At 41.1% G+C, this 27,872-nt stretch overlaps 1 protein-coding gene across 3 annotated transcripts in view; it reads left to right on the forward strand.

Moving 5' to 3' along the window:
* PRKACB (protein kinase cAMP-activated catalytic subunit beta) overlaps positions 1–27,872 on the forward strand; it is a 139,188-nt gene that overhangs the window by 43,195 nt on the left and 68,121 nt on the right. Inside the window, exon 1 of one of the 3 annotated variants that reach the window (XM_089684391.1) lies at positions 5,656–5,906. The exons of 1 other annotated variant lie outside the window; for it this stretch is intronic. In XM_089684391.1, the coding sequence (XP_089540517.1) occupies positions 5,726–5,906 (181 nt within the window). In that variant the 5' untranslated portion in view covers positions 5,656–5,725. Of the gene's footprint in view, positions 1–5,655; positions 5,907–16,229; positions 16,486–27,872 lie in introns of those variants that run through there. One more of the 3 variants, XM_089684393.1, reaches the window with a different exon arrangement.

The raw sequence follows: 27,872 nt of genomic DNA on the forward strand, positions 1-27,872 counted from the left end.
TCCTTTTATTTGTATGGCCCCTTGTATGGTTCCTTTTTATTTGTATGGCCCCTCTTATACTTACCAGAGACCTCTCTCGATCCAGCACAATGCCCATTTGCAGTGGCATTGGTCGGTCTCTCTCTCTCCTTGCAGGACACAGAGGCAGAAGCGGGAGCCATTGACTCCTGTTGCTGTCAATCAAATGTTGTGAGAGGGGGACGGGCCGAGCCGTACTGTGTTCCTATGGATGCACGATGCCCAGATCGGGAGTGACCTCACACTTGTGCCTCCATAGCAAGCAGCTTGCTATGATGGTGCACACAGAAGAGGAGGAGCCTAGAGTGCCAATGGGGGACCCCAGAAGAGGTGGGATGTCTTCCTGGAATACCATTGCACAGAGCAGGTAAGTATAAACCTGTTTGGTATTTTACAAAAAAAAAAAAGCCTTTATAACTTTTTTTTTTTTTTTTTATATAAAGTTGCAGACATTATTTTTGCAAGTGAGCCTTCTCAATTACAATGTAAAGACTAATCATTCTTGAGGCGAATTTATCCAAACTGGAGCAGACAGAATATGGAGCAGCTGTCCATGGCAAACAAATCGGCTTCTATTTTCGTTTTCAAAGCTTAACCAGACAAGCAGCGGCTGATTGGTTGCCATGTGCAGCTTCTCCATATTCTTCTGTCTGCTCTGATTTTCATTGGGTTTCTCTTAACCACCAAAACTTTCATGCTTGGACGCAGTCTATGGACCAGAGCAGTTTTTATCCTTCTTCTATGGCCTATTGAATCCACAAAACCATGTCTGTTTACTACCCCGGTCTGTGAATGGGGAAGTAATTTCTCCTTGGATATGTGACATCTGTATCTCAGGAGGCAGTGGGATGAGAATGAAACTGCTTTTTTTTTTAAAAAAAAAAAAAAAGAGGAAATTAGGTTAATTTTTTTTTTCTTTTTATTTTTTGTTTGAAGGTCTCCAAACTGCTGCCCTTTGCTTGCCTTTATGCAGCCTTTCCTCTGTTCCTCTTACTGATATCAGATACTCTTTCTCCCACTGACCCCAATGATGAGCCACTATTCCTCCCACTGACACTGTCTTTCCACCTAAAGTCTTAAGGACAGTAAACTTGCCTTTTTCTGAAAAAAAAAAAAAAAGTTTGGAGACCCCTGTATTAGAGGCCTAATGTGTACTTTTAGATGTTCTTTTAGGATGTCTGTAGTGCGTTCAGTGTCCTTGGTTACACGACAAGGTATGTAACAAGATATCCATTTAAAAGATGCTTAAATTCCAAAGTGTTATCCAGCGGTAGATGCAAGTTTCATTTTTGTGTGCATTCTGCCATTTGTGCAGTAGGTGGCAGCAGAGCTCCTCACTGTGGAAGGAAATGAAGATTAGTTTGCTGTCACTCCCTCCCCTTGTCATATGCTTGCTATTTATAGACACGGCTTCTACTCTGTCCAGTGGGATCCTCTCTAATCCTCCCTGCAGAACCTGTCCAGGGAGAGTAGAGACAAGCAAGGTTCAGGGTTTTTATTAATGCTTTGTCTCAATTATTGCCATTTGTGTGCACTAGACAAATGTTTTCCCCCCTGGTACTTTAAAAAAAAAAATTCTACCGTCATCAGAATTTGAAAGCGTAGCTGGTATAAATCACCCTTCATATGTAGAGATGAAAGGGCTCCATGTTGTTAGTCTGCCTTGTTATGATTATGTTCCTGTGTAGAGGGAATTCTGGTATTAGCTGTAAGTGGAAGCTCCGTAGCCTTCAAGCTCTGAAAAACTAGAGCAGGAAATGTCTCGTGTAAACAGGCGGAAATCTCCATGGGAACATTCACAGCCAGCGGTGAGCTATAATTAGAATGAAAATGAACCAAAAATGGTGGCTGGAGAGGAGAGTGCAGGAAGCGAGAAATTCTACCAGCGAAGTACAGCATTTTCCTACACTTCTTAGAGGCCTGAGTTTAGTGATACAGAAACTGAAGGTACCATTCAGTCAGCCATTACAATTTTGGCATTTGCTCAAGGGATAAAGGCCTAAGCTGCCAAATATCTCTAGTAATCCTGCCATTTATTTTGCACAGCTGACAGTTCCATTGGTACATCTTTATGGCTGTCGGTATCCTCAGACTTTGATTGGCCCTTTTAGGTAAGTTTGTAAAAATGCAGACAAGGGTGTTCAGTGGTTCCAAGCTCACCCCCTTCTTTCATCCCATAGCAGACCTGGCCATACACACTGGAGAATGAGAGGGATGTTGCACTGCAGAGAGTCGAGTGGAGTTGCTATAAGCCCACCCAGGAAAGCTTATGAAATGCCTGATGTTGGCTATACACAGCAGCTTTCTACTAAATGTAGTCACGTTCAAGCAACTTCAGTCTTAAAAATGTTTGACTTCTTAACTAAAGCTGCCCCCATTCCTGCTACATATATACAATGCCTTGAAAAAGTTATCATACCCCTTGAAATTTTCCACATTTTGTCATGTTACAACCAAAAACGTAAATGTTTTTTATTAAGATTTTATGTAATAGACTAACACAAAGTGGCACATAATTGTGAAGTGGAAGTAAAATGATAAATGGTCAATACTGAGTCAATACTTTGTAGAACCACCCCTGCAATTCCAGCTGCAAGTCTTTTTGGGGATGTCTCTACCAGCTATGCACTTCTAGAGAGGGACATTTTTGTCTATTCCTTTGCAAAATAGCTCAAGCTCTGTCAGATTGGATGGAGAGCGTCTGTGAACAGCAGTTTTCAAGTCTTACCACAGATTCTCAATTGGATTTAGGTCTGGACTTTGACTGGGCCATTCTAACACATGAATATGCTTTGATCCAAACCATTCCATTGTAGCTCTGGATGTATGTTTCAGGTCGTTGTCCTGCTGGAAGGTGAACCTCTGCTCCAGTCTCAAGTCTTTTGCAGACTAACAGGTTTTTTTTCAAGTTTGCTGTATTTAGCTCCATCCATCTTCCCATCAACTCTGACCAGCTTTCCTGTCCCTGCTGTGAAAAGTATCAACACAACATGATGCTGCCACCACCATGTTTCACGGTGGGGATGGTGTGCTCAGGGTAATGTGCAGTGTTAGTTTACCGACGCACAGCATTTTGCCTTTAGGTCAAAAAGTGAAAGAAATTTTGGTGTCATCTGACCAGAGCACCTTCTTCCACATGTTTGCTGTCCCCAACACATCTGCTTGCAAACTGCAAACAGGACTTTTTATGGCTCTCTTTCAACAATTAATTTCTTCTTGCCTCTCTTCCATAAAGGCCAGATTTGTGTAGTGTACAACGAATAGTTGTCCTGTGGACAGATTCTCCCACCTGAGCTGTGGATCTCTGCAGCTCCTCCCAGTTACCATGGGCCTCTTGGCTGCTTCTTTGATGAATGCTCTCCTTGCCCGGCCTGTCAGTTTAGGTGGACGGCCATGTCTTGGTAGGTTTGCAGTTGTGCCATACTCTTTCCGTTTTCGGGTTGACTGATTCAACAGTGCTCCGTGAGATGGTCAAAGCTTGGGATCATTTTTTCTTATAACCTAACCCTGCTTTAAACTTCTCCACAATTTTATCCCTGACCTGTCTGGTGTGTTCCTTGGTCTTCATGATGCTGTTTGTTCACTAATGTTCTCTAACAAACCTCTGAGGGCTTCACAGAACATCTGTACTTATACTGAGATTAAATTACACAAGGTGGACTCTATTTACTAATTAGGTGATTTCTGAAGGCATTTGGTTCCACTAGATTTTAGTTAGGGGTATCAGAGTAAAGGGGGCTCAATACAAATGCATGCCACACTTTTCAGATATTTATTTGTAAAAGATGTTGAAAACCATTTATCATTTTCCTTCCACAATTATGTGCCACTTTGTGTTGGTCTATCACATGAAGTCCCAATAAAATACATTTACGTTTTTTGGCTGTCGATTTGAAATGGAACTGTGTGCCGGATCAAAAGTGATGTACAGTAAATGATATCTTTCGCTGGGGTAACACAGCCCAGTTTTTTATTTAATTTTTTATATCGGATCCCCTGTGTAATAACATTTACATACCTGTTCCTGCCACTAGATCTGTTATCTTTCCCCTTTTTAATAGGGTGACAACTCCTTTGTTCGGTATTGAAATTATTCAGCAGCGTTGTCACCCCGAGGACAGAGTAGCCCTTTACAAACAAGAGCTTTAAAAGCAAGGTACTGCTGCCCTTTGTAGCTGTAGACTAGATTAAAGTGTTCATAAACCCTCAATTTACGAAATAACGGAGTAGCAGCACACATCTGCGCTCACTATATGTGCTATTTCCTTCTGTCACTCCATGCACTTTAAACCTTCCTATTCTCTTCTGTTTTTAGGGTGGCTCTATTCCTTTGCATGGATGAATAGGGACTTGTTTTAAAGTGCTTTCAGAAGTTACAACATTTTTTGTACATTTTTTTTGTACCTTAATGCAGGAAATGCATTAAAAAAAAACATTTTCCCTTTAGAAGCACTTATATTCTAAACAAGTTGAAACTTGTTTAGAATATTTAAGTAATTTAAAGTGCTTCTAAAGGGGAAATGTTTTTACTTTATTGCATTTCCTGCATTAAGGTACAAAAAATGTTGCCTCTTGTTGTAACTTCTGTAAACAAAAACTGTAGCTGCTGACTTTTAAAATACAGATACTTACCTGTTCCTCGGTCCAGCGGTGTCCTCGCCATGTCTGGTTTCACCGGCCGTCTTCTCTCCCTGGTGCCGGCATCTTTAGTGTGGGCACCCGGCTGTGACAGCTCGCGGCTTCACAGCTGGGTGCCCACTGCGCATGCGAGAGAAGCGCTGTGCTTTGTCAATGGCCCCGTAGTCTCCTGGGACCTTTCACGTGTCCCAGAAGACTACAGGGAGGGGAGGAGGGCAACTTTCACTTCCGATCGCCTAGGCGATCGCAACGGAAGTGGGAGCGGGTGCCCGCTCCCCCCCCCCACTCACAAAGGTGCCAATCCTTAATGGGGAGCAGGGTTCAAAGGCTCAAAGCGGAACTTCCCCTTTTGGGGTGGAGCTCCTCTTTAATGTATAATCTCAATCTTGCAGTCCTCCGAAACCATCAGAGAAGATCAATGGGCATGCTATACAGAACAATTAGTACCAAAGATACAGTTTTATATAAAGTTGGAATAAAAGTAACATGATTGGGCCTCTCACTTGTCAGACAGAGCACCACCTAGTGTCCAAAAGAAGCATTTTCTTTCTAAGGTGTAGTCAGGTAATTATGTGACATTCTCTTTCTGAACTCATCCCTTTGTCACAGATATGTGGCTAGGATACCTAATAACATAACTACAGATTCATAAGCCCTGAGGGCATCAGTGACCTATGGGAGAGCTTGCAGCTTTGTCATTTGAGAACACTTCTCTTTGCAGAACTGCAAGAAAGATCTTCATTATTTTAGCCTTGCTTCGCTGGGACTGTGCTAAAGGCAGGTAATATATTGAGCAGTTGTCATTTTTTTTTTTTTGTAAGAAAGCCACTTCAAAACTAAGCAGATAAATGCAGCACAAGCAAAGCTGAAATAAGCCCGCAGCAAGTAAGTTTTCTAGGGGAACCAGTAGCAGCCGCGGTGGTTTTGTGCACACAGACAAACAGGAAGTACAAGACGCTTTTTGCTCTGCAGGGTGTTTTTTTCTTTCTTTTTTTTTTTTTTATTTCTCCACCCCTCGTCTTAAGTTATAGAGCTGTTTGTAGCCACTTTCCCAAAAATACCTGTATGTATGGCATCATACAACGAAAGTCTTCAGGCCGCTAGCACCTCGACAGCCCTGCAGAAATTAGAGGGCTTTGCCAACAGATTGTTCCATCGAAATGGGAAGCACAGCACACAAGAACAGAGGACGGCCCTTGAACAAGAGGGCCAGCTGGTTTCTGAAAGCACCTTGCAGTGGGACAGAGCAAGTAAGTTTCCTGTTAATCAGCAGCTGGGAGCTATATGTGCAACTGAGCACGTTGCTGGTATTGAACTTTCTATTAGCATCTATTGGCAGTGGATCACTTTTTTTTTTTTCTGTTTTTTTTTTTAAACTACATATGTACTATAATGTACTTGTATGCTGATATGAAATGACAGAGGGGGTCACACATACTTGCAAAAATATTGTACTTTGGTAGCTGTATGGGTTTAATACATGGGACAATATGTATTGGTCATTAGTATATTTTTTTTATTCATCTTCTTATACCTTGAGCTTTCCATAGGCCCTCAAATCTTTTTTTTTTTTTTTTTTTTTTTCTTTCTTTCTTTTTTGTGCGCATTTATTATACTTACACTTTAATCAAACATATTACAAAGCAGTGGAAGTAAGCATTAAAGTGTTTCTAAAGGTTATTTTTAAAAAATACAAAAAAACAGATATGTCATACTTATTTGTTCAGTGTAATGGTTTTGTACAGAGTAGCCCTGATCCTCTTCTTTTTGAGTATCCCGTTGTCGGTCCTGGCTCCTCCTGACCCCCCCCCCCCCCCCCCCCAACAAGTGACTCCAATAGCAAGCCTCATGTTATGGGGGCACTTGAACAGGCTCGCTTCTTGGCTGCGCTCCTGTGAATGGATATTGTCTATTCACACACACAGCGTGGCTCGGACCTGCCCCCTCATGCAATAGAATGCATGAAGATAAAAACCCTACAGCCTTTACGACCACTTTAATATCAGTAGTTTTACTCTTTTAGTCTCTTGCCTTTTGCTTTCAGTCAATTCTACGCTGTTCACCCTGCTAGTAGTATGACTATCTCCACTTGCTGTCCCAATGATTTTTTTTTGCATTGTCAACTTTGTATGCATGCTCCCATTGTGGTTTACAAGCTTCTGTGCCTCAGAACATTGAACAGGCACATACAAGCTTACAGTTTCTAATGGGCCGTGCTACTGACCAGTCACCGCTGACTCAGTACTACCTACAAATAAAAGTGCGACAGCAGCTTTCCTTGCTCAGGTGGTCCTCCGCGGTTCCGTAAGCTAGAGCAGGAGGCAGAAAAGTGACCAAAAGAACTGACATGGACATAATTCACACCTGGACTCGTTTGGATGTACTAGGCACCATGGACAATGTGATGGTGGATAACCCTGAACATCACAGGGAGCAAATGTGTCTATAGCAATATAGGAAATTCCCAGGGGGAAATGCACAGCAGTCATATTTAACACCATATAAATGTGAGTTTAATATAGAGTGCATTCATAAAGCATTCTCGAACATGATTTGAAAAGGCATACACCTCTATGAAAGGCCTCACAGCTGACCGTGCATACTGTATCCGAGCAAAAGCCATGAGGTCAAAGGAACTGCCTGCAGAGGTCAGAGACAAAACACAGGTCCGCAAGACACAGGTCTGGGGAAGGCTACATAAAAATTTCAGCTGCACAAAGGTTCCCAAGAGTGCAGCGTCCTCTATAATTCTCAGATGGAAGTAGTTTAGCATAACTAGGACTCTTCCAAGAGCTTGTCACCTGGCCAGACTGAGCGATGGGGGAGAGGGGCCTTAGTAAGAGAGGTGGTCCAGAACCCGATGGTCACCTTGACTGATCTCCAGAGATCCTGTGTGGAAATGGGACAAAGTTCCAAAAGGACAACCATCACTGCAGCCCTCCACCAATCTGGGCTTTATGGCTGAGTTGCACCAAGGAAAGGCTTCCATCTAGCCAAACACAGGAAAGCCCACTTGGAATTTGCAAAAAAAAAGCACCTGAAGGACTTTGCCTGTGGGGAACAAGATTCGCTTGTCTGATGAAACGGTGGTTGAACTGTTTGGCCTCAATTCTAAACGCTTTTTCTGGAAGTTACAAGACCTTCCCAATACCATCCCAACAGTGAAGCATGGTGGTGGCAGCATCATGCTGGGGGGGGGGGGAGGGTTTCAGCAGCAGGGACTGGGAGATTGGCCAGGGTTGAGGAAAAGCTGAATAGAGCAAAGTACAGAGAGATCCTCAATGAAAACCTGTTGAGTAAACCCTCAGGACCTGGGGCCAAAGGTTCACTTTCCAACATGGCAACGATCCTAAGCACACAGCCAAGAAAACGCCGCAATGGCTTCGGGACAACTCTGTGAATGTCCTAGAAGGGCCCAGCCAGAGTTTTGGATAGAACCCTATTGTACATCTCTGGAGAGACCTGAAAATGGCTATCCACAGATGGTCCCCATCCAACCTGACTGAGCTTAGAGAATTTGCAAAGAAGATGGCAGAAAATCCACCAATCCAGGTGTTTGTGGCATCATATCCAAAAAGAATTGAGAATATAATTGCTGCCAAAGGTGCTTCAACAATGTACTGAATGTGAATACTTAAGTACGTGTGATATTTCAGTTCTCCTTTTTCATAAATTTGCTAACATTTCTAAAATTCTGTTTTCACTTTGTCATTATGGAGTACTGAATGTAGAGTAACCAGTTAGTGGCTGAGGGTAAAACAAATGATAACCGATTTTCCGCCGCCTTATAGCAAATATACTGCTACAGGGTGGGAGGGGTGCGCAAAATCACATATATACGTGATTGCATTTCTGGATTTGGGGGGGGGGGGGGGCGTGCTGTCAATCCCCGGGTCCCAGCCAGTGATTAATTACCGGCACCCAGTGATTGAGGAGCGTTGCTCTCCCGTCAGCTCCTGCACAGTATGCATGCAAAGCAGTGTGCTTACAGTGAAACACACAGCACACAATTACCCTTTGATTGCCCCACATGTTAACCCCTCCCTGCCCAGTGCCATTCGTACAGTGTCAGTGATTTTTATTAGCACTGATCACTGTATTGGTGTCACTGGAGATGTCAGTGACACCAAGTCAATTCCCCCCAGTGTCAGAATGCCTGCCGCAGTCCCGCTATAAGTTGCTGATTGCCACCATTACTAGTAAAAAATAAAAATCCCAGTGTATATATACAGTACCGCCATTTTGTAGACGCTATAACTTTCACGTAAACCAATTAATTTACATGTATTGGGATTTTTTTTTAGCAAAGGCATGTAGCAGAATACATTTTGGCCTAAATTTATGACGAAATTTGTTTTGGTTTTTTTTTTGTTTTATTGTGTACTGGACACTTTCAATAGCAAAAAGTAAAAAATGTTTAGTTTTCTTTTTTTTTTTTCTTCTTCAAAATTTAGTTTTTGGTTTCTTTTTATAGCGCAAAAAATAACCGCATAGGTGATCAAATACCACCAAAAGAAAGCTGTATTTGTGGGGTGAAAAAAGGACGTAAATTTCATTTTGGGTGCTGCGGTGCATGACCGCGCAATTGTCAGTTAAAGTAATGCAGCTCTGTAACACAAATATTGGGCCTGGTCAGGAAGGGGGTTAAATCCTCTGAAGGGTAAATGGTTAAAGCCTAAGCACAGTTTTGCAAGTTTGGCATGTGATAGTAAAACCGTACAGATCATAACAATTACTTTGTGCCTGGTGGATTATACCTTGTTCTGTCAGGACAAATTGGGCTTTCATTTGGTAAATGGTAGAGGATATCTCCTGAATTTTTTTTTTTTATTATTTTCAAAGGAAAAGTGGCCCAAAATAGTGGGAAAAAAATGTTTTTATAATTTAGCTGTATATTTTTTGTTACTACCATAACCTACCACCAAAGAACAACTCAAAAAAATGATCCTGCTCCTGGCAATCGTCCACATACATGTGATGTTACGTTGTATTTTTTTTTTTTTTTATTTCCTCTCTTTAAATCCTGCCCAAAATATACTGACCATGACCTTTGACCCTTACTTGACCCAAACACTAACCCTGGCACTGACCTAGATCTATCCTTCATCTAGGTATTTATCTTCACTGACTGATCACTGTGATAGCCAGTCAGAGGCTATCACAGATGACCGGTGACCCGGAACAGGGAGTTCCAGGTCCTGATCGTTAATATGGGACCCGAGGCTCATGATGAGACCCTGGTCTCTGCTGGGAGCATGCTGTGTGGCGTGCTCAAAGCACAAAGACAGATACAAATATTTACAGCCCCATGGAAAAAGCCTAGATCAGTGGGGCCGCATATATGCGTACACTCGGCGCCAAGGGTTTAATGAGAAAAAAAATTAAACAATTGTAGTATCAGGCTGCAACATAAAATCACTGAAAAAAGTAAAGGGGGTCTGAATACTTTAGGAATGCACCGTATCTTCATAGTGATATTATTTTTTGTTGTTTTAAATACTGCAGCAGTTCCATCACTTGGAGTGCACAATGCTCTTTTTAATGTAATTAGTGTGTTTAATTCTTCAAGGCCAATTACATTTACCCAAAAAAGTAACAAATTATGATCAAATTGCAAACAATTGTGATGGTGTGTAGTCAGCTTTAAGGCCCATAGTAAGTAGTATTATTATTAATATAACTTATCCTCCTAGATTGTGAGCTCCAAGGGCCAGGGCCCTCGAACACCTCGTGTCTTGTATTATTACTGTATTGTCTCATGTACTGTCCCCCACTATAATGTACAGCGCTGAGCAAACGTTTTTGCGCTATATAAATACTGTATAATAATAATCGTAATCTGTGCTAACAGCTTCCACCATATCTGAATGCCATGAGCAGTAGCGGATGGAGACCTTCTGTGTAGAGGTGGCCATTTATAACCAGATCTCTTCCTGAAATGAGAAGTACTGGAAGATAATATCTCAGAATTTGCATAGCCCCAGAACCTGATACAACTTTTATTTCCATGGCTAATCCAATGTTCGGCAGAGGAACTTCCCTTTTCTGATGAGAAACGGAAATGATCACTGAGCAACCCAAGAGATCTCCCAACTTCTGCTGTACATAACATTCACTTTACGCATTCAAGATCTTATCCAAATTGTTCCTGACATTTGTCCAGATGTCTGCAGGAATCGCAGCAAAACTCTTTTACTTAAATCTTAAGTTTAGTCAGAACAAAAAAAAAAAAAAAATCAGCACAAGGGTCATTGCTTACAACCAATGTGACATGTTGCTTGTGCTGCAGGCTTCTGTCTTGGTTTAAATCCTCCTTCTCTGATCCTCCCTTCTACCCCTGCCACCCTAATTTTCCTGGTGCGGCAGGGGTTAAAAGAGCTGTCATATGCGCCCATCAATGTTGACCATGCCCACCCCTTTCTCCCCACGCCTCCATTCATAAAACCTGTATTATAGTTTATTTGAATGAAAAATGAAGTATGAATGAAGGAGAGACCTTTAATTCATCTGCCTGTCCTCCATTTATAGATCTGTTAATTGTCTCTAAGGAATGAACAAAGTAGTGACTTCTCCATTATCAGATGGCGCTGTCTGAGGTTGCCAGTTGGCAAACAAAGCAAGCTTTATCACCTGTGCTTTCAACACAGTGAACACCTAGAATTCTTTGCCATGTACTAAATGTTTATAAAGCGGGGGTCAGCAACCAGTAGATCACGGTCAGGGCTTGATGACCCTGCCGTCTCTGAGCATCAGAGTGCAGTGCAGAGGGACTACTTGTAAAGTTGGAGCTGTAGTATGGAGCAAGAGCCACATAAGTTGATGTCTCCTCTGTATTGCCGGCTCCTACACCCTGTCAGGGTTTGTGGGTGTAGCACCTGCCAAGCAGAACCCATTCAAGTGCCCTGCAACCTTGTGCAGTACAGCGAATAAGGGGTTAAACAGGCAGCAGTGTGTTGGTTTCTCACCACCTGCTTTAACCCCTTGGACCCCGCAAAAGCATGCAGTTATGGGGCACTTGCAGAGTGGCCCCATTTTCCTTGAATTGGTCTTGATTGACAGGTGGTAGCACCCACCAAAAGCAACAGGGGGTGTAATATCTGTTTGGCTGCTGCTTCAGCTACCCCTGTTATAAAGCAAATATTGAATGTATATATAAAAGATGAACACCTGATGCTTAAAAGAGGGGGAAAAAGTGTGATTTTTAGATATGTATTGAGGTTTATGTCCAGACAAAAATATTTTTTCTTTTAAATAAAATGAGGACCCCTGTTGTATTTTTACTGCCCAGATTATCGGTTCAAGATTTCATATCTACATTTACTAGACAGGGAGTGAGATGATCTCAGACTTAAAAACAAAACTGATGATGGAGAGAACAGGAAAGCTAAAATTTACCCTTTGAGATTTTTATTTCTTTGTTCCTGTGTGGTAAAACCATTGCCACTTGGGCAGAAAGTAGAGGAAAGTCCCCCTAACAGAAGACCAGAAAACAGTAAATGCAAAATGGGTTCTGATCTTTTTTAATTTATCCAGTAAGAAAAAATTTAAAATCCTGAACACAGAAGGTTTTTTACTGTAATGAAGAGAATGCATGAAGACAGAAACCTTGAGGCTTTAGTACCACTTATTATTATTATTATTATACAGAATTTATATGGCGCCAACAGTTTGCTCAGCGCTTTACAATATAATGGAAGACAATACAGTTCAATACAAGAGGGATAGGAGGGCCTGATCTGTGAAGGTTACACTTTAAAGTGATTCTAAAGGCAGAAATGTTTTTGTAATTATTTTTAAATACCTAACATGTCTATACTTACCTGCTGTGTGCAGAGGTTTTGCACAGAGCAGCCTGGATCCTCCATTCTGTCTGGTTCCCTTACATCAAGCTGCTTCTTATGAGCGCACCCACTGCTCCGTAACTCCATTCACACATGGAGTCGTGACTCAGCCCCGCTCTTTTCTCATTGGCTCATTTGCTGTGTTTGACAGCAGCGGGAGCCAATGGCTCCCACTTCTGTCTCAACCAATGAGAAGAGGGAGTTCTGGGACAGCCAAGACTCCAGTGCACATCTCTGGATCAAGAGGGGGCTTAGGTGAGTATTGGGGGAGGGGGAGCTGGGGGATACTGCACAGGGAAGGTTTTTTACTTTCATCCATAGAATGCATGAAGGCAAAAAACTTTCACCATTTACAACCCCTTTAAGTTTCCCTCCACTGCCTTGGTCCTTTAACCCACCCTTTGCTGCATATGCTCAATTCCCTCCACAGGTTCTGGATAGGAATTTGTGAGCTGCTCAGACACAAGATACCAAGAGCTGTTTAGGGACTCTACAGGTAGGTAGATGGTGGCAGAGTCTTTTAGTGGGTGTCTTTGACAGGCAAAGTGTTACTTATGTGCTTAAACAAAAACAAAAAAACCAAAACTCTTTACATGTACCAATTCCACGTTAAGAAGCCACTCTTCTGTGTCAGTCCAGAGTGTAATTTTGGACGTGCAAAACTTGCTGGATAAGATTTGGTAAAGGTGATGTGAATGAGTCAAGAATCGAGCAATAGCAAGAGACGGCAACAAGTGACGAGTTTAATGAGAGGTCCTGAGAGGGCCAGATCATCAGTTACTATGGGGACCATCAGCTTCTCTCCTCGAGTCGCAGTTTACCTCCCAGTCTTGTGTGCGTCAGCTGTTCTGTGCATCCTTTGACAGCCTCTGTGTCCCACATAGTGGCTCCCATGTACTGTGTAGGCTTCAGGCACAAGGCACTTGACAAATACTGCATTGTCCCCAGTATTAACGCATAGTGGGATCTGCGTCAGCTAGCACCACACCAAAGGCTTAGATCATGTTTACAAACTTCTCATTTATTGTTCCAATTAAGGCAAAGAGCAAGTAGAAGCTTCAGTCGCTGCTTGTTAAAGAGCAACTCCAAGCAGCAAGTGGAACCAGTCTGGGAACAGCTCATGTCAGTCAAGACACCTTGCCGGCCTGTGGAATTCAGAGAGCCAGTTTGGTTTAACCCTTTGAGTGCCAGCTTATATACACTTTCATTACCAGGCCATTCTTCAGATTTTAGTGCTGGGAAAGTTGGGCAATTACAACGTATTGCAATAGTGTACCCAAATGAATTTTAGATCATTGTTTTGATACATGCAGTATATAGCTTTCTTTAGGTGGCATTTAATAACCACTGATTTAAAAAAATAATATAAAAAATAAATGATCAAGTTGCCAAGCAGCCATGTCCCTGGACTTCAAGTTGTTGTACCAGCTGCAGGCATCATCCCGGTATTTTTTTTTTTTTTCTCTTTAGGGCCAGCAGTCGGCTTTCTTGTCATAGTAAGCAGAGCAGTTAACTAACCACTTGACTACTATTGAATGCAGAGGGAAGTGCCTGGACCAGCTTTGATCAGCTCTGCTAAATAGTAACCCGGAAATAATAACCTGACATCACTTCAGGGTTACTCAGAAATACACAGCGCCATCTTTAAAAAATAAAAGCATTCAATCATACCAATCAGGAATGAATGCATTTAATGGCAGGGGAGGGATTTGGGGGTCCTGACTTTGGTCAAGTTACCTTTTTATTCTTGATGGATTTTCTTATGGCACTTGGGTACCTTTTTGTGGTCATTCTGAGATCTTTCCCTAATTCTTTATAGCAAACCTAAACTTTGAGTTTAGAGCCATTGATTAGCTTCCAGCAAAATTGCCCATATACTGCTTTTATCTATATGAGTTTAGTAGAGACCATGAACTTCTCTGGGGGTGGTGCTGGTGCATTCCGAATAAAGTTGCAATCAAGACTTGTTTTGTGGCATCCTAAGAGTTGCTTGCAATTGTGGTAGTAGACAATGGCACCATCCCTTGGATTTCAGTTATTTCAGTAGCACATAGGTACTGAAAATGTAGTCCAGAATCTATGGCACTCTAATATAGCACTTGTAATAATCACCCAATCGATGGCGCTCTAATATAGCACTTCTGGTAATAATCACCCAATCGATGGCGCTCTAATATAGCACTTGTGGTAATAATCACCCAATCGATGGCGCTCTAATATAGTACTTCTGGTAATCACCCAATCGATGGCGCTCTAATATAGCACTTCTGGTAATAATCACCCAATCGATGGCGCTCTAATATAGCACTTGTAATAATCACCCAATCTATGGCGCTCTAATATAGCACTTGTGGTAATAATCACCCAATCTATGGCGCTCTAATATAGCACTTGTGGTAATAATCACCCAATCTATGGCGCTCTAATATAGCACTTGTGGTAATAATCACCCAATCGCTGGCGCTCTAATATAGCACTTGTGGTAATAATCACCCAATCTATGGCGCTCTAATATAGCACTTGTGGTAATAATCACCCAATCGCTGGCGCTCTAATATAGCACTTGTGGTAATAATCACCCAATCGATGGCGCTCTAATATAGTACTTCTGGTAATCACCCAATCGATGGCGCTCTAATATAGCACTTCTGGTAATAATCACCCAATCTATGGCGCGCTAATATAGTACTTCTGGTAATAATCACCCAATCTATGGCGCTCTAATATAGTACTTCTGGTAATAATCACCCAATCTATGGCACTCTAATATAGCACTTCTGGTAATAATCACCCAATCTATGGCGCTCTAATATAGTACTTCTGGTAATAATCACCCAATCTATGGCGCTCTAATATAGCACTTCTGGTAATAATCACCCAATCTATGACTCTCTAATATAGTACTTCTGGTAATAATCACCCAATCTATGGCGCTCTAATATAGCACTTGTGGTAATAATCACCCAATCTATGGCGCTCTAATATAGTACTTCTGGTAATAATCACCCAATCTATGACTCTCTAATATAGTACTTCTGGTAATAATCACCCAATCGATGGCGCTCTAATATAGTACTTTTGGTAATAATCACCCAATCTATGGCGCTCTAATATAGCACTTCTGGTAATAATCACCCAATCTATGACTCTCTAATATAGTACTTCTGGTAATAATCACCCAATCTATGGCGCTCTAATATAGTACTTCTGGTAATAATCACCCAATCTATGACTCTCTAATATAGTACTTCTGGTAATAATCACCCAATCGATGGCGCTCTAATATAGTACTTTTGGTAATATTCACCATGATTATCTTTTGCTAAGCGTATGCATCAATGACGTATAACTATGCATCTTTACAGCTTGTTTAACCCCTGGCCTCCCATAACTATCACCAGGACTCGTGTCCTGGCATTTTTTTTTTTTTTTTTGATGCCCTGAATACTTGAGTGGGGGGGGGGGGGTCGCTTGTAGCTACCAGAGCACTTATGTTATGTCACACTAGTCATGGCCGCAGGGGCAGATTTAAAGATTTGCGGGGATAACTCGGAAGGGTACAAATAAACTGATCATTCAGAGCTTACGTTGCCATAGAAACAAACAGGGCCGATTTAATAAAGGCAGCTTAACTGTTTCATGGTTAAGTCCCCCCCCCCCCCCCCCCCTTATTCTGTTTCATATTCCTCTTCCCTCCAGATGATGATTTCTGAGGTGGAGGAGCTGGTTCTTTTACCCTTTGCCCGGTGCCTGCTGTGACACCTGGAGCACACGGGGTTAAATAAGGGAGTGCACAGCGGCTCTGCAGGGTGGCGTGTAGCATGAATAAGCCTAGCGCTCCTCAGGAACACCAGCATTGGCTGCTCGGAGCTCTGTAAACCGAGGGGATCTTATTCTATCCGCTGGGATTAAAAACACTCCCCGCTATGTTATTTTGCTTGTTGCACTGAGCAATATGGTGCTGCGGGCAATCTTGTCAGCATGAACGGTGAGTAGCACGGCACGAGAGCCGGCCGGTTGTCAGCATGTATTGTATGCATGTATCACTGTGTCTTCATCCGCTGCTGTTTCCAAGGATGAACTGAGGTGTGGGGTCTCTATACTGGGTAGGCAACCAGCAATCTACAATTATTATTTATTTTTTTCTTTGGATTTTATTTGCATGCCAAAGGAACTTTGCCTTTATGCAAATATCCTTCTGCTATTCTGTAGTGAACAGATGTTTCAGTTAGTTTACTGTTACATGACAACAAGCTTTCCTCTAGAAATAAACATACATTATGTTATATTATTATTTCAATTCATGTTTTAGCCAGAAAACTATAGAGCAAATTTTTTTTTATTATTATTATTATTAAAGCGTTTTTGGGGGGTTTTTTTTTTTCACTTGAATATCTATGCTTAAAGCTAGAAAAGTGGTCTGTTGTATTATTATTATTATACAGTATTTATGAAGCGCCAATGGTTTGCTCAGCGCTGTACATTACAAATTTTATTGAGCTTTATTGCAGGCTATGCAATTATTAAAGCATTTATATATAATTTCAATTAGTTTGTGTGCACACAGGGTTTGCTGTAAGTTTGGTTTTCTCCATTTGGACATTGGCCGGCGTTAACGCTGAGTGAGATAAATTTACAATGTTCGATCGCAGTCACCAGTACACACTAGTGTTGCATTTTGCTTGATGTATCCATCTTGGAGCACGCAGCGCCTGGGATGCGTTTGGCGAATACACTGCAACCACTGTGCGCTCTGGTGTGATGTTGGTGTCTTATGCAGCATGAAAACCTGACACTATCTAAGCACAAGCAACTCTTCTCACCACAAGCAGGTGTGTGTGTATGTATAATATATATAATCATTTTTTTTAATTGTTTTATCTCCACAAAATTAGCTTTTTGCTGTCTTTGAACATAGGTCGGCCCAGGCTTTGGAATGTATCCGGCAATTTTCAACGGGGCTATTGATAAATTGATAGTGTATGGAATAGGAAGTATTGCAACAGATGTTCTTGAGATTCTAAACTTGGATTAAAAATAAAAGAAAAATCTTTCTCTCATCCTGGTTGGCCATGTTCAGCCGTTTCCCCCCCCCCCCCCCCCGACCCCACCCCTATTGTTAGTGCTGAAGTCTGTTTTTTACATGATCCTGGTTACATTACAGAACAATATACATTTAAGTAAACTTGTATGAAAATATGGGCTATCACTGCCCTAAAACCTATATGGAACTTAGAGGTTCTGATTTCACATACTTTGCTTATTCCAGGTCAGTGGCTAAGAGCCTATTGAAGCTTACATTACTGCTAAGCTCGTTCACACTTAACTAATTTCTAACTCTTGCCAAATGCCCCCTATAGCATTTGACAGGCGTTTGGGAAGCGGTTTTAACACTTCCCAAATGCCCTATGCCTGTTTCTGAGGTGTTTGCCAAGCACCCACAAACGCCTTTAATGAAGTTTAATGGTATTAACGCTCCGCTACTGCCCCACAAACTTTGCCTGCCCGGTGTTTGAGGAGCGTCACCATAGACTTGAATGGGAGGCTTCAACTCCTCCAGATTCGAGGGGGTTTATTTACTAAAGCTGCAGAGTCCAAAATCAGACTCCCTTCTGCATAGAAACCAATCAGCTTCTAACCTCAGCTTGTTCAATGAAGCTTTGGCAATGAAACCTGGAAGCTGATTGGTTTCTATGCAGAAGGGAGTCTGATTTTGGACTCTCCAGCTTTAGTAAATAAACCCCGAGGTGTCAATTTTGCCACGACGCCAAGGCTTCAGTGTGAACAGCTCTGTGTGCTGCTATGTGTAGTATTTTCATAGCCGTTTGAGGAGCGTTAAAAATGCTTCCCAAACTCCTAATGCCTGCTAACAAAGCTAGTGTGAACCTTGCAGCCAGGCAGCTAGCATTTTCAGATAGAGATGGCATTTGCTATGATTAAAAAAAAAAAAACTTTGTGTGTGTACATGTATGTATGTGTGTGTGTGTGTATATATATATATATATATATGTATGTATGCATGTGTGTATATATATGTGTATATATATATATATGTGTGTGTGTGTGTGTGTGTGTATATGTATGTGTGTGTGTGTATATATGTGTATGTGTGTATATATATATATATATATGTATATGTGTGTGTATATGTATATGTGTGTGTGTGTATATATATATATGTGTGTGTGTGTGTGTGTATGTATGTGTGTATGTGTGTGTATGTGTGTGTATATATATATATATATATATATATATATATATATATATATATATATATATATATATATATATATATATATATATATATATATTTATTTTTTTTTATTTATTTTTTTTTTTAATATAGTTAATAGTATTTCAGTCTGGCATGGCTCACATGCCTAAAGCAGAACTACACTGCATGTGAGCAGCACACACCAAAAACACTATCATATAAATCACATTGAAAAACACTCCTGTAGCATTTCTGTCCGTGACCGTCTTAAGTAAAGGCAGATAAATTCACTTCTGGAATCTGGGATCCATCAGTCCTTAGCTCAAGCAGGAGGGTGTGCTTAGCTCACAAAGCCCCTCCTTCCCTCCAATAGACTCCTGGGATGCATGACATTTGCCTAAAGAAAAGGAGAATGTTGGTCACCACACCTATTACTAGATATCCTGTTTAAAAAAAGGGGGACTTTTCATATGCCTAACAATGGGAGACATAAACAACAAATATATATAAAACTATATATTAACTCGTCCAATTAAGAGAATCATCACCCATAAAAACACATCAGAATCAGCAGTATCATGCAATTCTCCAATATTATAATAGTGTAAAATGTACACCTTTTCACTAAATTTGCTTCCTCAGAATCCAGAGAGCACAAAATATACAACATCATAAAGAGATTTTGTACATACAAATATCAAGAGATTGGCAAAGATGATCTAGGGGATAGTAGAGGGGGCAAGAAAAAAGATTATCTAAACCACCCTGCACCCCACCCCCACCCCCGTTTTCTATGTATAACCTTTTGGGATGATGCCACAATGTGGATTTTTACACTAGGCTCTGACCGCACACCTTTTGATGGTCTGTTAAAATAATCATTTGCCTGAGCAAGAAACCAGTAAGTAACCAAAGAAATGTAAAAAAATGTTTAAAACAAGTACAGTAAGTCCCGACTTACAAATGAGTTCCATTGCGGAAGAACGTTCGTAAGTCAGATTCATTTGTAAGTCCGACAAAGTGAGTCTTGTACACCTTTGACACAAATATACAATATAAAGTATAAAAAAAGCACACCCAAAAATACTGTATATAAACAATTTTTACAGTTACCTTAAATTGGTGGTACAGTACAACTGCAAATAAACTATTTTTACTTGAACAGCGAGGTCGTAATGCGAGGTCCAATTGTATGTGCGACAGGTCGCAACTCGACCTGTCGCACATTCAGGGAGAAATCTTCCAATGGTGACCAGGGTGGATTTGATTGAAATCAAACTGATTTAAATCACGTTTTAAATCACTAGTCAGTAAGGCTTGATTTAAATTCTAGTTTTCTACATAAAGACTAATTCTTGCTGGTATAACTGTAATATACAAGTAGATGAAGATTTTTAGAACAACAACTTTTCATATTAGTTTTTTTATCCCCAGTTTAATAGGTTAATCATTCATATTTGGACAACTTTTCTGTTGTACTTAGGAAGGAGAAAAATAATCATTACCTTAATAACAATTTAAATAGATTTATTCAACTGAAACAATAACATTCCAGCATATTTTATTTGCTTAAACATCCATGTTTGTTAACTAATTTGGCTAAACAAAATATATATATTTTAAGAAACTTAGACTGTCAGCCCCTCCCTCCTCACACTTAGTTTCACTTTCTTCTTGTGCAGATCTATTCCACTCCAAACAATCAGAAAAATATTGTTTCTATTCTATTCACTGAACTTCTTGAAACTTAGCACTGAAGGGGTTGATTCTGTATTCATAGGTTTGTAGAAGTTAGGATGAAGGTCTTTTTCTTAACTCTGATCATGTTATAACATTTTTGCTGTGAAGAAGAGGCATGTGATCTCCGCTGAGTCAAATTCAGTTTTGAGAACTGCAAAAGTAAACCGAGCATCTGTGATAGTATCTTGTAGGCAGAGAAACTGCCCAATAATCTTACAAAAACCTCTGGAAGAGCATGACATTGTGAATGGATTCATGGAATTTATTTACCAAAAAAAATAAACATATACAGCCTTATTCTACATAATTAAAAAACTAATCTTTATTTCATGATGGAATAACCTTTAGTTGGTAATATATTTTCCTCAAAAAGCATTTTATTAAAAAAAATCCGATTTAAATAAAAAAAATCCAATTTTGTTTTTTTTTTTTTGTTTTTTTTTTTTAAATCATTGATTTTTATCCACCCTGATGGTGACACTAGTTCTGGTGACCTGGAGGGCCCCAAGGTATTCCCTTATTTTGCAGGGATTTCCTCTCACTTTTGGCAATGGCACGGGAAGTGAAGGGAAGTCTCCCCAATGGGACACATGACAGGAAAAAACTGACAGGGGTTATAATCCTCCCTTACTCTATCCAAACTGAAATAAAATGTTGCCTATAGTTCTACTTTAAGAACACGTGTCCATTTTTCTAATCTAAGAGAAACTTGTTCTATGAAAGTTCCTGCAACATCTTTACAGCTGCTATATGAAAGCAGAGTATAGATAGTATCTACATTCAGATGTACAGATCTGACAACTTCCGCATTGTGAAAGTGGAATCTGTTGTACAATAACTGCATTCATAAACACGTGGTTTCCAGCCAACAGAAATCTGTCCCGCTGTTTGATACCTGTGTAGATTTCACTCAGGTGGGGGGAAGGGGGTGCTGTTTGCCAATATTGTTGGCAAATGTGGTTTACAATTGGTCAATTTGATCATCACAAAGGCTAAGCAGGTTGTACTGTAGCCTTGAAGCACTGAGGTCATAAATAATTAATAGTTAATTTATACATTGCTGCCATGTTCCACAGTCTTGCCAGTTTTCTCCAGGAGAAACTCATACAATTCTTCATTCATTTATATGCACATAGAACATATTCCCCAAAGCTTTTAAAGTGGAACTTCATTCTCAGTCAACATTGCCTAATTTCAATTCCTTATGCTGCTAGCTAGGTAGATGGGAAGGTATATTCTATTTTCTTGTCTTGAACCCTTTTTTTTTTTTTTTTTTTTTTTTTTTTTTTAAATCCATTTCTTCATTTACTTCCTGGTTTCTGGGCCTAAGCAAATTAGTCACACACCCCAGGAGTATTCAGGAGGGGAGGAGTTTTCTTAGCTAAGCACACCCTCCTGTCTGTGCGCTACATTAATCATCTGACCTTACTTAAGATCGCCACGGCCAGAAATGCTAGGGGGTTGTTTTTCAAATTTATTTCTCAACAAAATAAAGCATGGAGACATGGATGGATGGGGGCTTTTGCTTTTGAATACGGAAAATGTATTTTTTATTTTATCTGAAACCCCTTTAACCACTTGCCGTCCGGCCGCTGTATTTAAATGGCCAGACGGTGGCAGTCCAGGGGCGCGTTACCGTTCATAAACGGCGCCCGCCGTTTTGGACTGTGCGCACTCCCTGGTGCCCGCTGTGTCCACCAGACACAGTGGAACACCGATCGTCGTATGGGACCTCTGTGTGAGGTCACGATCATGTGATCACTGATTGGCCAGAGAAATGATTGCTTTTACAGCCTTTATGGGTGTAAAAGCAATCGGTGTGTAAAAAAAAATATCTTCATCAACCCCCCCACAAGTAGTACAGTGTCACCATGGTGACACTGTACTGCTAGGGTGACAGTATGTAAAAAAAATAAATAAAAATGCAAAACATTTTTTTTTTTAAATTACAGTTTTGGGTTATTTTATTTATTTTTTTTTTACTAAAAAGATGGCTGAATACATTTTGGCCAAGATTTATGATGAAATATTTATTTGCAAAATTTTATAAGAAACACTTTTTTCAAAATTTTTGGCTTTTCCATTTATATAGCAAAAAAAATAAAAATTCCAGTGGTAAATAAATACGACCAAAATAAAGCTTTATCTGTCTCAAAAAAATGCTAAAAATGTCATATGGGTACAGAGTGGCATGACCGCGCAATTGCCATTCAAAGTGTGATAGCTTTGAAAGCTGAAAATTGGCCTGGACAGGAAGGGGGTGAAAGTGTCCGGACTTGAAGTGGTTAAGTTGGGTCTAGCATCTAAAAAATGTTTCATGTTAATCGAATGTATACTACTAATATACTATTAATTTGTACAAGTAACTGATTTCAGGTTATTACCTAACATATAGAGTAGCATAGAGGTCAGTGTACTCCCCCTGATAATGACTTATCAGGGGATGTACTGTGATGGCTTCATGGTTTCTTTCCACAGGGTAGCCATACACATGGGGCTGATCAAGAGAAATATGTTGAATTCTTCATCCATGATGGTGGAATCTCCACTTCCGGCTATTATATTCTGGCCGAAGGCAACTCCGTCTGCCTGAACACCCAACATTGACTGCATCTGTTAGGACGCTTATCATCTTGCACCCTGATAAGCTGATTTTTTTTTTTTGTTTTTTTTTTTTTAGCCTGGTTCACAAACCGAGATTAGACAAAAAAATGTAAACCCTACAGAATTATCAGGTGTGAACGTTTGCTTTGTGTTGGAAGTGATGTAACAATTTTGCTGTGATGAAATGCCTAGCTAGCTCCCTGTGCGCGATTCTAGTAATAGTCATGTCAGAGCTTACTGAGCTTCAAAGAGAGCAAATTGTTGGTGCCGCTTAGCTGATGCCTCTGTGACTGAAGTTGCCAATTTATTTTCCGTGTCACAAGGTACAGTATCAGAGGTTATGGTGGCATATACAGTTTCCGGGAAAAGTTGTCTGAGAAGCATAAGTGTGGTCGACATGACCACGTTTATGGTTTTCTCGGAAACTGTATATGTAGTCTATGACTTTCTCTACTGAGCCAATATTCCGCCGCTTCTCCAACATCTAAATAAATTACTGTCCTCATGGCATACCATATTATTATCTTGGTTTGGTTGAATGCATGCGATTAAAATGTCCTACCTACTGCAACAACTCTACCCTTTCAAGGTACTTTCTTATTCGTATCCCATCTCATTCTGTGAATATTACAACGCCAAATCCTGAAATTTGTATGGGCCTCGTCTGTCTTGATATCTACTTTATCATCCATGACTTCGAGGAGGCCTTGAATTCCCTAACGTTCACCAGCAGCTCAGATCACACCACTTATTCAACTCTTTTCAGGTAAAGACTTACCCTTGTGGGAACACACTCTACAAATGTGAGACTCTTCCAAATATTCTGCAGGCTTACTGTCCCCTCATTTACCTCTTCTCCAGCTATTTGGCTGCCCATTATTCCCCCCTGGAGAGTCGGAGAAAGGAGCCTTTCATTGGTCGATAACACATCGCTTCACAACATTCTCAATGTTGATGTAGCTTTTAAGAAAATTTCTCCATTTATGATTAGGTACCGATATGGCAAGCAAGTGCTCCCGTAGCGTACTGATGCTAGAAAATACATATAAGGTCTTCTCCAAGTGGTATTTTACTCCTGCACAAATGGTGAAGTATTTGCCGGGTTATAACCCTCGTTGCCTCCAAGGTTTAAGGCAGATGGAAATATGCTTCACATACGGTGTACCTGCCCAGTAACCCATCGACTGTGGACCAGAGTCTACAATATGATTTACTTCCATCACACATATCGACCTTAGGAAGAATTCAAGTGAAGCACTTCATAAGCTGCTTAGCGATGTCCCTTGCAAAACTTGCACATTGCTTTCTTTTTCATGATGACAAAACAAAGTATAACTTATACTTGGAAGTCCCTTCTCTCCAATTTGAGGAAGTTAAGTCCAGAATTCAAGGCTTCTTTATCAATCAAAAACTAACAGGGTATTGGAAGACCTATATAGAACAGGTTCCCCTTGATTTGGCAACCTTGGTTATTCTACCAACCAATCTCCCGTTTCACTACACAGTTGACCCATCTTTATTCAGCATAGCAATGCTCCCTTCCATACGTTTTTGAGGGGCAAGACGAGTCAGTGATGAACTCTTTCTACCCCTCCTTTTCTCTTGTTCAAACATTTTATTGGTTTTGAAACAAAGGGGTAAAGACATTGACAGTTGGCATTAGACATTGTATTGGCTGTGAAATATAGGGGAAAATATACACAGTAGAAATGTCTTTAAACAGAGGGGGAGAGAAAGCGGCAAACAAACAATGCAACAAAGCTTATGGCTCTAGGTATACAGAAGATATTTTAGCAAGAGGTAATAATATGCCAAAAAGAATTTGTTCAATGGGGATAAAGACACTACAGAGCTATGTGAGGAGTTAGGGAGAGACCGAGGGAGACCAAGGAAGAGGGGGGGGGGGGCAGGGATGACTCCATGACTAGTGAGAAGGAATATAAGTAATTTGTGAGACCGGTTAGAGGTGGTACCAGTACTGTGCAAAAAATATTTAATTTGAATATCAGGGAAGAAGGAGGGATTCGTCAAAATTTTACGGAAGGAAACTCTCGACCCAAGGAGTCCAGACATTCAAGTATTTAGGGATTGTATCAAGAATTGTGGCTTCAACCTTTGCATGTAACATAGCTTGCGTTACTCTAGTTTTAACAGCAGCAATGCTTAAGGTGGGGGTTTTCGAAGATTTTGCTATGACCTGCTTGGCTGCTGTGGTAACTTGCATGATGAGTTTGAATTGTGACAAAGTTACATTGGGAGGGCGCAGATTGAGAAGAGCTGTTGTCTGGGTGGGTTGGAGCGCATTTGCACTAAGTCTGGATATCATAGTGAAGACATCCGTCCAAAAAGTTTTGGCTACCGGACAATCCCACCAGATGTGATAGTATGTTTCCGGGTCTACACAGCCTCTGAAGCAGTTGGGGGAGTAGTTAGGGGTATATTTTGCGATTCTTGCATGAACCATGTACCAACGGGTCAGAACTTTTATAGTTGGTTTCCAAGGCTACAACATTCTGTGAAGATGATTTTGTATTGGCCCATATGTGGTCCCAGTCAGATTGATCTAATTGCCTATTCAAATCTGTTTCCCATTTGTGGGTATATGAAGGGGAGGATGCGGAGGCCGAAGTTGCAATGAGGGAGTATAGGCATGAAATGAGGCCGCGCCTATGAGGATCTTTATAGCAAGCTCGTTCGAAGGGAGACATGGTGTTTGGTTGGGTATTTTAGTGTAGGGGCCGTAAAAGTGTTGTAGTTGTAAATATCTGAATATTTTGGAGGCTGGGAGGCTATACGCCTCCTGTAGTGAAGTGAAGGATTTGAATTTGTTCCTCTGTAGGAAGTGATGAGTGCGGAGTAGGTTAGCAGAGGTCCATAATTTGAATGAGAGTGGCGACGACCAAGCCGGGGGAAAAGCTGGATTCTTGAGATGTGAGAGTAAGGGGTTATGTAATGATTGGAGAAGGTAGCAAGTCTTAAATTTGTCCCATAATGATAATAAGTGAGATGTGATGGGGTTTATCGAGCGGCGGTCACTTGGTCTAAGCCAAAGTAAGTTAGCCATGGAAAGGTGGTCACATTCTATAGATTCAAGAACAACCCACTGAGGTATTTCATGGGTCGCATGGTATTTTGGCAACTGAGCCAAGTGCTGCCTGATAATATTTACCGATATTGGGAAGACCAAGACCTCCGTTGAGTGTGGAGCGGGGTACGCGGGGGCGGATAGTGCCCCATACATAAGATGAAATGCGACGCTGTAAAACGCAGAGATAGTGGGGAGGTACAGGGATTGGGAGAACTCTGAATAGATATACAATTTTTGGAAGTATTGACATCTTTATGACTGCTATTCTGCCAAGCCATGCGAGTGGTAAGGAGGACCACTTAGTCATAAGAGCGGTGAGATGTGTTCGCATAGGAGTATAGTTAGCTGCATAAAGATCTGATATATTGGGGGTCAGTTTGATTCCCAGGAAAGGAATATGATTCCGAGACCAAGAAAATGGAAGTATCTGCTTCAAGTGTGCCAGCTCCATAGGGGGGAGGGAAATATTAAGTGCTGTGGATTTGTGAGGGTTTATTATAAGGCCAGAGAGTGATCCAAACCTCTCGAGAAGCCGGAGGAGGGGACGTGAGGAAGTCAAGGGAGAAGTGAGAAAAAGCAGAACGTCATCCGCAAAGAGGCATAAGTTATGGTGAGAGCCACCTATTTCAAGCCCTCGGACATCCGGATTAGCTCTGATTAGGAGGGCAAGCGGTTCTATGCCCAAAGCAAAGAGTAAGGGGGAAAGAGGGCAACCTTGCCTTGTGCCCTGGGAGATTGGAAAGTGAGCAGACCTATGTCCTAGGTATCTAATTCTGGCCAATGGCTCTCGATATAATAAGAAAACCCAGGGTAAAAAATGTGGTCCAAAGCCCCAGTGGCTCAGAATGTAGCGTAGATATGGCCATGAAACTGTATCAAATGCCTTTCTGATGTCCATGGACAGGCAACAGGTAGGAATGTTACGGGATTTAGCAATATGCGCCAGAAGAGTTGCGCGCCTGACGTTATCTCCGGCCTGTCAAGTTGGAATGAATCCCACCTGATCATTATGGATTAAGGAACATATACACATATTAAGACGCGTGGAAAAAATTTTGGCAAGTAGTTTAATTTCAATATTGAGGAGGGAGATCGGCCTGTAAATGGACCATTGCGTATCATCCGAATTAGGTTTTGGGATCATTGAGATGGTAGCTTGTACTGATTCTGAGTTAAAGGTATGGCATTAAAAGCACTGGTAAGGATGGGCGTTAGAAGATGGGCAAATTTTTTGTAATACGTGGCGGAAAAACCTTCTGGTCCTGGGTGTTTACGAAGCTTTAGATTTTTAATTGCACTTAAGGTTTCGGTTGGGGCGATGGGTTGTTCTAAAGCTGCTAATTGGTGCTCAGGGAGTGCCGGGAAGGAGATGGGGGCCAGGAGAGCATTGGCCTGGGTGGGGTCGAAGGGTGTGGAGTGAGAGTAGAGTCGTGAAAAGTTTGTAGGATGCGTTCCAGATTACTAGTGAGGTTGCCAGAAGAGGTGCGTATTCGAATGTTGTCTGATCGAGCCTACGAAGCAAAAGAGCTAGAAAGGTACTGGGTTTATTTGCTTTTGTATAGTATTTGTTTCGGGATCTACGAAAGTGAGAGCTCTGCGTGGTCCGTGAGAAATAGATCAAGAGCTAATTGAGCTCACTCAAGAGCTTCATGGTTGGCTGGTGTAGGGGTTGCTTGGAAGGCTTGATGGGATTGGTTGTATGTTCGCTCGAGGGAGAGGCGACTTTGTC

This window comes from Staurois parvus, unplaced genomic scaffold, assembly GCF_062004578.1.
Source record: "Staurois parvus isolate SC_StPar_1 unplaced genomic scaffold, SC_StPar_1.0 ptg000347l, whole genome shotgun sequence".
Lineage (NCBI taxonomy): Eukaryota > Metazoa > Chordata > Amphibia > Anura > Ranidae > Staurois > Staurois parvus.